We start from the raw sequence: 15474 nt of genomic DNA, 5'->3' as shown, positions 1-15474 counted from the left end.
TAAAAAACAAAGATGATAAGCAAGAGATTAATCCGGCTTATTTTCAAAGTTTTTTGTAAGAGGAAGCCTTCGGTCTGACTTTAGCGTAAGATTACGTAAGAGCAATGCTATTCACCCTAAATGTCCGACCTGATATATTGGTAAGCCCGCTATGTATATACGTATGTATATCAACGTGTGTGCGGTGCCACTTAAAAATTACCTTTAGCTTTCAACATTGCCTCAGCATCATCACCAACAACATCACCACGAATACCTTCAAATGTTGGTGCTTCTCTAGTGGTTGTAACGCTTTGTTGTGTTGTTGTAACTTCTGTGACTGCTAATGGTACAAAATCATCTTGAAATTGTAATAAATCATGTGTTTGTTGTTGTTGTTGTGTTGTAGTGGTGATTGTTGTGGTTTTAACACCAGTTGTTGTAGTTATTTGCGTTTGTTGCTGTGGGACATGCCATTGTTCATCGGTAAAACTCATATTATCATCAAATGATTTGCCAGACATCGATTCAATGGTTGGTGATTTAATAACATCTAAGCCACCAATGATATCATCACATGTAATTGCAAAATTTTCACTTTCAGAATTGTATTCATGTCTTATTGAATCATAGCCATTGGAGTCATGCAACAACTGTTGCTCGTGTTGTTGCTGTTGTTGTTGTTGATTGCTTATTATGTTAATGCTCTCTTCTAGAACGTTATCGATTAAAACAGTAGCCTCTTTGCGTATAATATCGTTAATATCGATAAGTTCGCTATCATCATCAGCTTTACAGCCTCTATTTTCGTCATCATCATCATCATTATCATCACTATCATCATTATCTTCCTTATTTTTAAGTATATTTGTTTCTTTATAAAAAGCGTTATCTTTCTTAAAACTTATTTTTTCATTAAAATCGATTAATTTTTGTTCATCATTATCATCGACATCGGTACCAATATTTCGTTCTGGAGCTGCATCGCCTGCAAGACAATTCCATTATGCACATACAATATGATATGTAATGTGTATGCATCATTAATCCAATACTTTAAGCAGCATATGTAATTACAGCAACAATTGTGGCAACAACTCTTATATTACATTTTGTATTGTTTTTGGTTTTTTTTCTTAGTTACACATTATTAGTCAAAAAGCGTGCAAAATCCAGTTTCAATGCATTAATGAAAAGTGAAATGGTGTGTAATTCAATGATAAGGCGATGTGTTTGATGTGATGTTTGAGAAGCGGTGATAATTAATTAATGAAATTCAAAGGAACAATCAAATTATTTTTATTACTGGGAACATATACATATACTTATGTTTCATAACGCGAGGTAATCATATTCGACGGCAGAGCCGAATTAACCCTCAACGGGGCCCTAGGCAACCATCAATTTGGTGGCCCTTTTCTCACGACCCTTCCCTTCTTTTTTCGATTAAGAAATATCTTTCATAAAAATTTTATTGTTACAATGTAATATTATCAATAAAATTACTATATACATTTTAAACATGTCGTTTTCTACATTTGTTTTCGGCAAATTCATCAATTTTATCATCAATATCGATTTTGTTCAATAAATCTGACTCACCGCAAAGTATACCTAACATCTCGAGTCGCCCTTGTCGCGTTGTAGCTCTTTCAGCAGCTTTGATTCTTTTTAATTGCGAGAAGGATCGTTCGGCAGAACAATTTGTGATCATTAATGTTCAAAAATCCGATGAGCTATTTCTGTGTTAGGAAATACAATGGCTAATTGATCTTCCATTAGAATCTTATACAAATGTCTATGAGTTTTTGTGCATCAGTATATCTGGAGTTCATGTAACTTTGGAATTGTTTCATTTTATTGAAAAATTTTCCAAATCTACAGAATAAAAACGAATTAAGTTATTTATAGCTTCGTGGAGGTCTCCATGACTTAGAGAAAAGTTGATGAGAAATGCAAATCTCTCTGAAACTTCCATGATTTCACTGTAGAGATTGTCGATGACTTCGAGGAAACCTTTTGTCCTAAAATCATCGCGAGGCGAAAATTCTACTTCTGAAGCATTTCAGGCATTAGGTTGTTTTTTTCTATGACGAGTACGTTTTACGATTTCTGTGTAACCTACACCAGGTAATAATTGTTTTGTTTTTGTGAAACTAAACTCTCTTCTAACGATCCGAATAAAAAATTTCAAGAAATCCCCAAATTCGTTACAACACATTCACTTATTTTTCATCCATCATTAATCATTAACTCATTCATCATTCTAGTTGAAATTTCCGCTTGAAGGCTTCTAAACCCTATGTTCCAAAATTAGCCGAAATTTTTCAAAATAAAACCAACCGGTGTACATTTTGATTCTTTTTTATTATTGAATATACTCTCCTTTCACTTCGATACACGTCTTTGCATGCTCAATTTGTCAAATGAGTCGGAAATGTTCGTTTTAGGAACCTTGCCTAGTTCGTTGGTCGTCGCCTTTTGAATGCGGTCAATTGAGTTTTATTTATTTAAGTAAAATTTATTTTCAGTTCTGACTATATTTTTCTTTCACTCTCTAGAATTTTATGTTTGTAAGAAAATTTAGAAGTCTGTTTCATTTTTTGGGGGCCTCCTAAAATCGGGGGCCCGAGGGAACTGCCTATTCTGCCTACTTGTTAATTCGGCCCTGTTCGACGGGCATGTTCCTTCTCCGAATTTTACAAGAATATGTACATCGATATTCAAAACAGGTCTAATGAAAGCGACCCTTCTCCGCCATCTGAACTATCAGTGTATATGCAGCATATTTCACTGATAACTGCTTATTCCATGATGAAGGCATTGGACTCAATGCTAGTCTTGGGCGATTTAAACGTATAACTCTTAATCAGATTATTGTTTTCCAAATAAGTACGAAACATATTTATATTAAGCTAAATTCTCTGTGAACCGATGCGAGCCTATAGTTTCGCATGATTTCGTTTATTATCATACCCTTGTAATATTTACGAAACCATAGGCAACGTATGTATGTATATCGCTGCATAAATAAGTCATGTATTTCTACCAGTCGTTTTGACTGTACCTAATGGTGTATAAAGGAATAGCAATAAAAAGGAAAAATCAAGAGGAGCACGACGCAAATTGGAAGAGAAGCTCGGCCTAAGATCTCTTCGGAGGTTATCGCGCCTTACATTTATTTTTAAGAATAAATTTAACATTTTTAAGAAAACAAGTGTCGGTATCATTTTCCGACTGTAAACAATTACATATGGGACTTACTGCATAGCCGGTACTGGAAAATACCTTATGAGGAGCTGTGACAGGTACCGCAATTTTTTTTTGCCAGTTTCGACAGACTGGGAAATATATTTTCATTATCTTGCTCTAATTTCTGGCACTGCGTTTGTGGGTTATTTATTCTTAGTGCACGTAGCGCTAAACGTCGTATTCCTCCGCTGTGTCACTCTCATTATAATTTAGGATTATATCCAGGCCGTGCGATCTCAGTTTTCTGAGGATGCTTCTTTATATTCCAATATCCTGATATTTGTGTACCCTGGACATACGAATATCTGGATTTTCCGTTTGTGTAACTGGGTATCTGGATAGCCGAATTTTTAACAAATCTATACGGATATTCGAACATTCGGTTTATCCGGCTAGTTGAAAAATACGGTTGACACTCCCAGTTCTAGTAGGTACTATGATACAACCTATTATCATTAGTGGGCAATGTCACGCCATGCCCCTTCATAAAAATCATTAGTTTATGTTGGTTCATGTTTAATAACACCTTTACGGATTTCCTTCAGTTTTTACAAAAAAAACTTTATTTTGCATTTTTCTAAAATTAATAAATCTTGACGACATGTGAAGCGGTTACTATGGCACCCTATATTTTTAAATATTGTGGCGAATGTTTGCATCACTATGCTTTTAGTGAATAATCACAACAACAAAAACAGCAAGCAGCCACACTTATGTACAAGGCAACGAAGAATATTCCACACACATAACCAGCAGCTTGAAGTGAAGAGATTCTTACATACACACATGTAGTCATCAGCTAAGAGCAGAAATTGTTACTCGCACATACACACGCATACATCTGCATAATCAAGTATGCGTTCACGGTTGCCACTTTAGGTCCATTTGGACCTTTCCAACCCCATTTGGTCCGCTGGTCCCTTTTTTCCAATTTTGGTCCTTTTTAGGCTGTAATCAAAATTGTTTGTTTTCACTGAGGAAAAAATGTTCAACACAGCCCACAAAATTTTCCACACCTTCATTAACCCTTATATAATTTATAATTTACCTCAATGGATTTATTACAAAAAATTGATGTCAACAAAATGTAGCAGAACAATGGCACTTCACCTAGCAGGTAGTTTAGAAAGTAATTTGACGGAGTTGTCCACTGATGAAGACATTCTTGTATTGAAAACTAAATAAATTAATGAAACTAATTTGTTTTATATTAAGTGCACATACCACTGTTTTATGTTCACGTTATGCGATATGCGTCGATAGGTAATGAGAGTTTTTAAATTTTTCGCACACAACACAAAACAAATTGATGAGTTTTGGGAATTCCAAGGCTATTATGTTCTTCACACTGCGATGCCGCTATATTTTCTATTTTTGTGTTTGGAAGTTAATAGCATTTCTGCTACACAACCGTTAAATTTAATATCAGTTACAGAATTAACTCTCTATTGTACCTCGTCAAATGGAAATTCCACCATGACTACAAAGTTCAAACTTTTAAGACTTCTCAATAGTAAATCTGAGGACTGTGGCTAGACTCAACTAATTTGAGTTTTGAAATGTACATTTTTCTCTAACACAAATTACATGGAAATAATGTACCTTTCAAAACCCGCACTTACTGAATCTAGGCCATGGATGTGAAAATTGAAGCGTGAGGTAAACGGAAGAGTAAAGAATTAAATTTAAAAAAAGTTGTGCACCCAGCTATTGGAAACAATTGTTTTTTAACTTTTTGTTTTGCGGCACTGGTTTGCTCTAAGATTTTTCGTTAAAACAATTATTTATATAAGGCTTTTTGTTATAGTGAAAGTGTGTGTGACTTTGTACTTTACCACAACCTTAAATCAAAGATTTTACATAGAATTCGACACATTCATGAATTGCCGAATTGTTTGCAAGCCAATTAAAAGTACAAAAATTTGGTCCATTTCCTTAGGACCTTAGGAGAAATGTGCGAACGAGACAACAGAGAGTATAAAAGCAGCGCAAGCTGGGAATAACTAATCAGTTTGAGTTAAACACGCTTCTGTGAATTACGTGATAGTGAAGTATAATTGTAATATTCCCAAAGTACGCTAAAGCCATTCGAACGTTTCTCCAGTTTCGTTACAATGTTGAAAGTCCGAACAATTAAATTTCGAGTTCAATTTAAATCTTTAAAATATCTTATATATATAACGGTTGACAAGTTGTAATTTTTGCAAAGAAAAATCTCAAAAACCGCCATAGTGCGATTTCGTGAATGTAATCAGACCTTTACTCAAAGTTTCATAACGTCATTTTATGATAATACCGTAAAGTTTATGATATTATGACGTTTTATGAGACTTTTTCACTCTTGTTATGATAAATAATCTCTCACTTTGGGGTTTTCCCAGCAATTTTGTTAATCTTCTCCACGTACATAAGTATCTGTTAATATTTATTGTTATAACATGAATAGTAAGAATAATGAAATATTAATGTAAAATTAAATATTATTAATGATCCGATAGTGAAATGTATTTTCAACAAAATTCGAGTATTGAAAAACTATTGATTTTGCTAAAATTTGCTCTAATTTAAATAATGTTTTTAAAAATAAATAAAATTATAGGCGTGATATGATGAAAACACAAACTTAAAGTTAAAAGCAGTGCGAAGAAGTGAATATTTATATATTTTTTGTGATACATATGTATGTCAGTAAGTAAGTAATTTATGTATGGAAGCATGTGGCTTAAAGCAGAATTACGTTTAAATGTATATTAATATAGATGTAGATACAATTTTTACTATGGATATAATAAAATCACAATTTTTTATTATTTTTTTTTTTAATTTTATTAGAACTTACCAATATCTCTGAAGGTATCTTCAGCTAAAACAAGTTTTTCTTCTATAGTTTCTGAAAAACATTTAAAGAGAATAAAATAAAAATTAGCATTGTTTACATAACAATATTTGCATAAATGTAAGACATAGCATAGAGTGTTGTATTGAGAAATTAAAGAATTATTTAATTTATTTTTATGAACGCAAAAAAATATACGATCACAAAATATTATGAAAATGTTATTTATAAATAAAATTTTAAATGATATAATAATATATATTATGTATTTATATATGTATGTATGAAGAACAAATTTATAAAAAATGGTTAAGTACTAATTATTCAAGGCTCCTTGTTGGCAAAATGAACTCACGCTTAAAAACTGGGTTAGTACTTTGTTAGTAGTAAATAACAAATTGATGAAAACTAGCATATGCTTTTGTTAGTAAATATATATCTAACGACATTTTTTTTCACAAAACTGTAGTAACGTTGACATCGCTAGCAATAATGAAGTATTTTTGTGTGTAGTATTATTGTTTATATATATACATATGTATATATATATAATTTTTTTTTTTAATTAGTAGATATGAACAATTTTTTACTTACAAATCATGCTGAGTAACGGTATTGAAAATTTATTTGTATTGTGTTTTTTTTTTCTTTTGAATATTTTTTCATTTATTTTCATATATTTTTTTTCAATATTTTTAATTACTTCCTCTGGCTGCCGACTAATCCGATTCAACATACTCGATATCTGTGTGCGTTTCGCGTGTATCGAAATTGCTTTTTATATGTAATTTTTCCGCTTCCAAATTGAAGCTATTTACATTCTGCTCATGCACCACAGTGTAACTCTCATTTAACATCTCATTCAAATGTTTACAATCGCACATAACCTTCTCGTCGGCCGCATTATCGCTACTGCCTTCATCAGCTTCTTCCGAAGCGCATTGCCCATCTTCTATATCGGTATTTGGCGGATTTGTGTTATCTACAGCACCACCAACGCTCTCGCTTTCCAATGCTAGATTTTGAATTTGACTGCGTTGTATTGCATTTGAACAAGGTTCTTGTCCTGCTGCTGTTTCTATAGTTACCACAATATTGCTCTTACTCATTATATACGCTTTCAATGTTGATGCATCCACATTGCCGGATTGAGCTTCATTATCGGTTATTTCATCAGCACTTACATCTTCTTTATCGATATTTTTATCTAGGTTTTCTTGTTGTTGTTGCGCTTGTTCACGCTTTTCATGCGTATTTGTTTTAAGATCTGCTGGTAGGCCTCGATCACTAAATTCCATATCTTCAACATCCGTACCACCAGCAGCACCGCGCTCACTTTGAACAACTAATAGCTTATTTTTACCTTTGCTTATGCTACGCTTCAATTTTTTCTTTCTATTCGTGACATCAACATATATTTCTTCAACATCTGTTATCGATTCATTATTCGATTGTAATTCCAAACGTTTACTCATTTGTGGTTTCAACGTTTCATTGAGTACAGTTACGTCACCTTCAATTAAGCTTTCTGCATTTATGCATTCTGCTACCGAAGGTCTACGCGATAGATCATCTGTACACGAAAAATCATCATCATCAGTTGGTATATCTTCTTTAACGCCACAACATATACCAAATTGATATTCAGCATCGATTGGCATTATCATCTCGGTGATATCACCAGCTTTATTTTCTTTTAACACAATCATTTCACGATGTACTGGTGGTAGAATTTCTTCAGTTACCGCTAACACGTTGTTTACCAATTCATTCGAGGATTGCGTATCAGAGTCATTACCAAAAATATCTTCAACATCTGTTATATCAGCATAATCATCATCATTCGCACCACCACCACCACCCGCAGCAGCGTTAAGTATAACAGCTCTTGGTATAGATTTATCTTCGCTCTCACTATCAAAACTATCCTCAGCAGCAGAGTCATCAAATTTTTCTATATCTGTAAGAACTTCTTCAGTGTTGGCAGCATTTACGGTTAAAAATGCAGTTTTATTAGCTGATATTGTTGTCGATTTTCGACGTTGTTGACAACCAGTGCTAATAAATGCCACATTGATTGGTGGTATACTTGCAAAGCTTGCGCTGTCGTAAAAGTAATCATCTGCCTCAGATCCAGATTCATCGGATACAAAAATGTGTAGTTCTTCTTCATCACCCGATATTTCTAGCATTTCATCTTCGGACATACCACGCATTCCAACGCTTGCACTACCATCAGCTATATCTCTTAGCGCTGCTGCAATATCACTAACATCACTTATCGCCGATGGATCTTCATACTCATCAGTTTGTTCATTAGCATTTGGTGTTTGTGCACGTTCGGCTATATCTACTTTGCCCAAATCACATAGCGCGACATCGAGATCGACGCATGCTGATTTTTCACAAGCATTTTCAATCTCAGAATCTGTATTATAATCTTCACAATCTGTTAGATAATCATTGATTTGATTCAAATTTTGCGCTCGCAAAAAATCGCCAGGCTTTGTTTCAACATTTTGTCTAGCCTCATTATTAATATTGCTTTCTTCACATAAGCCATGTTCTAAGAACTCATGAATTGGTAACTTCAATTCTGGATATACATTACTGTTATCATCCTCAACTTCGGAGTCGCTATCATTATAATCTTCAATATCTGTTGCATTGTTATCAGTTTGCGTAATTTTTGGTATATTTAATTTATGGGGTGATGATTTATGTGATGGGAATTTCTTAGAATCGACTTGACTATCGAAATCTTCAACATCCGTAGCCTCGCTATTATTGAAATTGTAATCCATATCATTGCTATTCGAATCTTCAGAAGCCTGCGACTCTGCTTTTTGGTCTTCTTCGGTAACAGAAATGGTTGGTAGTTTTTCTGTCATTTTGTTGTTTTATGTTGTACTTTTTGCTTCAGTTTGGTTTATAGGAACTTAATTGTTGTAAATATTTACTGTTTAAGTTTTAGCTATTAGTGGAAGAGTTGATTTCAAATTTTGAGTTATTACCAATTAATTTATATTTATGTTTTGTTGTATAAACAATTACGACAACTTTTACGTAAGCATTTAAGCACGAGTATTATCTACTCATATATCCTGAGTATAGTTAATCTATATTTTTAGTTTATATAATACTACTGCAACACATTGATTAATTGCTGTTTTTATGTACGGGTCCCTTTTTCGCTCTTATTTGAAATCCAAATCTATAAATAAAGTTTTGGTTGTAAAGATGGAGATTCGGGCTATTAGCGGACTTTGGGCAATTTTGGTCGTAGCGCTTTTGTTTAGCTATATTTTATTAAAATGATTTGTTAAAAATAAACAATTATGAGCACACAAAGAAATCTATTTGTACTACGGCACTATAGTGAATATTTGCACTGCATTACCGGCAGTTGCAATCATACTCTAGATGGCAGCGCAAGCTGTAAAATCTATATTAATTATATAAAATGCTGCACCCTATTTTGGTACGCTCAAAATGTTTCTTTTCTATACACAGACTGGTTTCGTAGATAGCGCCCAATATGTGGATAGAGTCGGGGAGATCAATTAGGAGCGAGAGATAGAGGGAGAAGGAGAAGTAGAGGTAAATATTTGGGTAAAGATAGAGACAGATGTAGATGTAGAGCTAGAGGTAGAGGTATATATATGTACAGCTCGATAATATAATAAGCAGCACAAATGTGGCATAGACCTAAGCTGATATATCATAAAGATATATGAGCAGCCTATCGACTTAAACCCATACCATTAGCAATTGCATGTTGGACGGTGTCCAATGACGCGATCCTTGTTTTATATCGAAAAATGCAAGTAAATATTCTGTCAAGTAAAATGGTGGATCTGTATGACATTGGAATCTAGCAACCATCTGAAGACGCTAGGAATAGCAATATTCAAACAGTATTTTTATGGAGGAACCTGCATTCGAAGCAGCGGCGATTAAATCACATTTCCCCGCTAAAATGTAATGCCTAACGGCGGTGCTACGGGATGTGGACATATAAACAGGATTAGTTTGGTGTCATTGGGTCACTTGAGGGTAATGTGCTGCCAAAGCGTCAAAAAAATTTGTAGAGCTAGAGAGAATGAAACAATGAGTGAAAGTTACGTTAAGGGAGGAGATGAAACTTTAGACGAACACTTGAGAGTACGATGAACTAAAGGCATTAGAACCATTCTTCATACAGAAAATTCTTAGAGGTATTTTAAATACTGAAATAACTACAACAATAACCGTACAGAAGATGTTTAAGAAGCAATATTTATATGTGAAGGGAAAGTCTACGAAGACTATAAAACCCATAGGCACAATAAAACAACCACTATAATACAAAACCTCTGAAAATCTTTCTTAAAGCTTTAATAGCCACAACATTGTCATCAGACAAAACTACTAGAGTAAACATAAATATTTTCCGATGGAATCAAGCAATTCTATGAATACAAAATCGGGCAAGAAAAACATCTCTCATGGTGGAGCATATTTTACCCGGGATCAAATATTTAGCCTTACATAAACATATGTGGACGCGGAATACGCGAGTTGTGCGTTTGTTCAGATAGCTAAGCAGCTCTCATGGCGCTTAACTCGCCATCATCAGCTGCAGGTCACTTCAAACTGCAGCTTACTTCGCAAACATAACCTTTATTTGGGTAGGTACCTGTTCACAGGAACATGGAGAAGGCATACGAACTTGCAAGGGCATACGCCCAGCATCATACACTGATGTGAATCAAATGGAGCATACATAGCACATAGCATAGGAGTTAGCAGTCTTCAACTGGTGTTCCTCGAACACCTGCTAGCTAACCAAGCAAACCTGGCCCAATTAAGTTAGTAAGGGAATAGAGGACCTACTACTGTTGTTGTTGTTTTGTTAATACCATTCTATGCATGCGACCACTCACAAATTGTTATCAAAGTCCTCTAACGGGAGTTCAAAAAGACTAGCAGTTTCAACAGGGGCGTGACATAGGGAAGTTGCTTTCAAAGGTGTAGTTTCCAAATTACAATTGAAATTATGGTTGGTGGCATGTGGAAACAGAACGCATGTAGGACACACATATGTCGTATGCTGGTTTTCATTTTAAACAATTAAGAGTTTAACCTGTGACTCGTGTCTCCCTTTCTAGTCTGCTTTCTTGTTCTGCAAGGGTAGGATAGTGTATATTGAAACGAGACTAGCAGTTTCAACAGGGGCGTGACATAGGGAAGTTGCTTTCAAAGGTGTAGTTTCCAAATTACAATTGAAATTATGGTTGGTGGCATGTGGAAACAGAACGCATGTAGGACACACATATGTCGTATGCTGGTTTTCATTTTAAACAATTAAGAGTTTAACCTGTGACTCGTGTCTCCCTTTCTAGTCTGCTTTCTTGTTCTGCAAGGGTAGGATAGTGTATATTTTTAACGAGGTTCACCGGGCGCGACCGAGCAACGGTGTTTACAGATTCTGTGTGGATTTTGCTTTGGGCATTGCTTTTCTCATCTACTAAATATGTAGGTCAATGAAAATAAGTCTTTAGGATCACTGCCACAATCAAGGGACCTGCCTGCTGTGAGAACGAGAAGGGTAGCATAGAAACAGTTTTGCACTAGTTACTTGTGTGAATGCTGAGCTCTAGCACGGCCTAAGTTTCTAACTATGAGCAGTTATATACTGCGGAACTTGGGGAAGTAGCTATATGCTCTGTGAAATATATCAGCGGACTCCCTTAGAGGATATGGATGACCATTTGTGATTGATCGCTCCTATTGGATAGAGCGAAGCACTGCTAGAACAACAACAACAACAACAAATTTCCAAATAAAAACACTTCAAAACACGTATCGTGTTATAGGATCCGTGATCGATGTAAATTTTTCAAATCGCATAGCTCAGAAATTGTGAAGCGGCTTAGAGAAATATGCAAAATAGTGGCTACTAGTACTCATCAGATTCATAACTCTTTTGACTGATTCATCTTTATCGCTGGAGTGAAATTGATTTTAGATATGCGAGCGTATTAATACTGTGGCGAATATTAGCATCACTATGATGATAGTAAATAATTACAACAACAACAAAACAAGTAGCCACACTTATGTACAAGGCAACGAAGAATATTCCACACACATAATCAGCCACTCGAAGCAAAGAGATTATTTCACATCCACATATGTAGTCATCAGCTAATAGCAGAAGTTGTAACTCACACATACCAAGTATGAGATAAAACTGTTCCAGAAGGCATGTTCGTGAAAAGTCTAGTCCTTAGGAGAAATATGCAAACGAGGCAACATAGAGTATAAAAGCGGCGCAATATGAGGAATAACTAATCAGTTTGATTTAAACACGCTACTAGTGAAGTGTAATTGTGATTGTGAAGTACTACTCACAAAGTAGTCTAAATAAAGACCATTTCGCAATACCGAATATTGGAGTTAATTATTCGACAGTTCAGCGATTCGAACGTTAGCAGAAGTTGTATAATTATGATGAATTTCTCAAGATTCGTTACAATACAATACCGGCCCAGGCTTGGCTTACAAAAGGGAAAATAAAAAAAGTTCTTGAGCGTTTACTCATGATTTGGATACCGCACTTTATAGTGAAAATGTGGAAAAAAAATTATATTTTAAGTTAGATTGCATGTTTATACAATAAAATGGATATGTCGTTGCTAAAAAAAGTGGAAATAGGAGAATTCATTTAAGTGGTTCCCTATTCCTTAAGAAATAGTCCTATGTAGTATTTTCGAAAAATGTATTTATTTTTTGCGTTTTTATTTTTGAAACCCTAATATACGGTGCACTTTAATTTTTTAGATGAATAAATACTAGTACTTTTGAAAATTGAAAAACAATAACAGTGTGTATGGTTTGTTTAGGCTTTTATATCAATTATACGTATGTATAAATTATCGATAGATAAAAGCTCGGTACTCATAAAGCATGGATCAAATACAGTTACTTCTAAAACTATATCATTTAACAATTAATCAATCATATATATACCTACACAAATATACATATGTAGTTTTCAATTACCTTTAGGCGTTTCATACGGTTCCACTCTCGTATTTCTCGACATTGCTGGACTAATACTTCCCATACTAAGTTTGCCCATAGCACTGAATTTCATTTGTAGAGCAGGATCTTCTGTAGCATAACCTTGAACTTGTTGACGACGCAATGTCTCCTCAATCAATGCCAAGGGGCTACGTATTGGTTTTGGTGATCCCGGACTAGCAGTCAATAAACGTTCATGTTCCATATTACCAAACATTGGCAATGCAAATGAATCCGATAAACTAGAATCGGTATCAATAAAACTAGTATCAAATTCATTTGTAGTGCAACGCTGCTCAGTTGATGATGAACATATTAGTATGTCGGTATCCGGTTGTCGATAAATAACTTCGGGACCAAATGTTTTTGTAAAAACTTCGCTAGTTAAAATTTTTCGACTGCTCGAAGATGAGGTAGAACTTTTTGTACTCTCTGTTGATCTAAATGAAGATCGTGAAATTTCAGCATCATCATCATATATAATTGTACTAATAATAGCGGCGGTAGCTGCAGCTAAAGGTTCTTGTTGTACCTTAATAGCTGTGGCATGTATTGGTTGGATGGCTGGCATTTGCGATACTTTCTTTAGGTTGCTGTTGGATGCTTGCGTGATAGCTGTAGTGGCAGCTAAGCTAGATTTATCAGTTAAACGCATATTTGCCATTTCTTTATCGATCTTTTTAACTTGTTGCGTTGATGGTCGTGTCAATTTACGTACACTACTTAATGAGCCACTGGCACTTGTAGTACCACTACCCGTTACACTTGATTCATTTAATGAATCTTTTAATTTCTTTTGTACTTTTACATCACTTTTCTTTGTTAGTTTGTTGGTGACTCCTTTTTTGAGATGTTGTTCTTTTTTTGTAGTAGGCATAGCTTTTGTATACTTATTGTCACCCTTTAGAGGTCTAAGTTCCTTTTCTCTATTTTCTGTTCTACTACTACTACGACTGCTACTAGTTTGAGTTTGTAGCTTTCGGCTTGTACCTGAAGTAGTAGCGGAATCAGTGCTAGTAGCTAGTTTCGTACGATTTTGTGTCAAAACTCGTTTCTCTTCTGTCATATCACGTCGTACTGCACGTTGTGTTCTGTTCGTTGACAAACTAGCTCCCGTAGTTGTCGTAACAGTTTTCAATTCCTTTGCTCTTTCAATTTTAGATTTTATTTTAACTTGATTTCTATTCAATACATTACTCATTTCCCTACTTGTTTTATGGGTTGTGCTTGATTTTTCACTAGTTGTTTTACTGTGTGCTATCACAGATTTCGATTTTTCTAAAACATCACTTTGTTTTTTTCTTTGATAAATATTATCGGTGCTTTTTATCGATTCTTTACTATGCCCAAGTGTGTCTTTCTTTAAATTCGTTAAAGTACTTTTAAAATTAATTGCATTTTCCTCTTTGGATAGATTGCGTACATGACTTTTTGGTCCATTAATAGTAGTTGTTGTGAACTGCTTACCTTTTGTTGTAGGCATCACTGGTGGCGGTAGCGGTGAACTTGATGCCAAAGGCGTTCCTGTCGGTGTCGCCGTATCTTGATTTAGTTTTGTTGTTGATAATTTTGTATTTCCATAACGCATGCTATGCGCCAAAGTTGGTTGCATATAACGTGCCTTCACATTTCCGGTTGGTGGTGGTGTTGTCAAACGTTTACGGTGTGCATCTTCACCACGAGAAGACTCGGAAGATATAGCGTTTGTCTTTGTTTTAGTTTTAATTTTCTTAATTATAGGTTTCTTCAAATTGCTCGTTTTATTTTGCGCATAAACGCTAGTAATATGTGAATAATCAGCTTTTGGACGACTTGATTTTGGACTTAATGTACGCAATGTTGCATTGGTTGGTATGGTAGTTACATCTGTACGTATTCTGGGTCTAGGTGTTGTGGAACGACTGTGAGAATTGTCCTCTTTCAAACCAACATGAATTTTTGTTGAACGCGTACTAATGGATCTATCGGCGCGTTCATCAATTTTGAGACGTGTTTGTGTTTTTTCAGCTGTCGCTATTAATGTCGTCTCAGTTTTCTTCGTTAAATCTTTTTTCGCTTTAAGCGGCATTGTTGGTATTGGCTTGACCTTAGCAGATTTCGTTGGCACATCGCTACTCGACGAATATGTTCGTACTCTTCCAGCAGACGTATGCGTTTTTGCTTGTGTTTTTCTCACAGTTTGTTTGGTTCGTGCTTTTGTGGCAGCACTACCTATCGATTTCCCAACTTCCCTAGAAGTGAGTTTCTTCACAAAACCTTTCTTAATATCATCACTTGCACGCCGACTAAATTTCTTTCCATCTCCTAAGTTAACAAAGTAAGCTACGGCTTTTTCTTTG

General features: G+C 34.9%; 2 protein-coding genes across 12 annotated transcripts in view; both read right to left on the bottom strand.

Annotated features, from left to right (window-relative positions):
- The window catches only part of Ank2 (Ankyrin 2), a 278001-nt gene that overhangs the window by 33216 nt on the left and 229311 nt on the right, over window positions 1–15474 (bottom strand). For 7 of the 8 annotated variants that reach the window (XM_067788345.1, XM_067788340.1, XM_067788341.1 and 4 more), the window contains 2 exons: window positions 6071–6121; window positions 203–967 (listed from right to left, as the gene is read on the bottom strand). In XM_067788345.1, the coding sequence (XP_067644446.1) occupies window positions 203–967; window positions 6071–6121 (816 nt within the window). The remainder of the gene's footprint in view (window positions 1–202; window positions 968–6070; window positions 6122–15474) is intronic. The other variant, XM_067788347.1, reaches the window with a different exon arrangement.
- The window catches only part of LOC137252516 (uncharacterized), a 60622-nt gene continuing 46031 nt past the window's right edge, over window positions 884–15474 (bottom strand). For 3 of the 4 annotated variants that reach the window (XM_067788365.1, XM_067788366.1, XM_067788363.1), the window contains exons 2-4: window positions 6662–9041; window positions 6071–6121; window positions 884–967 (exon numbers count right to left, since the gene is read on the bottom strand). In XM_067788365.1, coding sequence (XP_067644466.1) covers window positions 6787–8958 — 2172 coding nt within the window. In that variant the 5' untranslated portion in view covers window positions 8959–9041 and the 3' untranslated portion in view covers window positions 884–967; window positions 6071–6121; window positions 6662–6786. Of the gene's footprint in view, window positions 968–6070; window positions 6122–6661; window positions 10586–15474 lie in introns of those variants that run through there. The other variant, XM_067788364.1, reaches the window with a different exon arrangement.

Source organism: Eurosta solidaginis, chromosome 5, assembly GCF_040869045.1.
Source record: "Eurosta solidaginis isolate ZX-2024a chromosome 5, ASM4086904v1, whole genome shotgun sequence".
NCBI lineage: Eukaryota > Metazoa > Arthropoda > Insecta > Diptera > Tephritidae > Eurosta > Eurosta solidaginis.
This window is presented reverse-complemented; position numbering and strand designations above follow the sequence as displayed.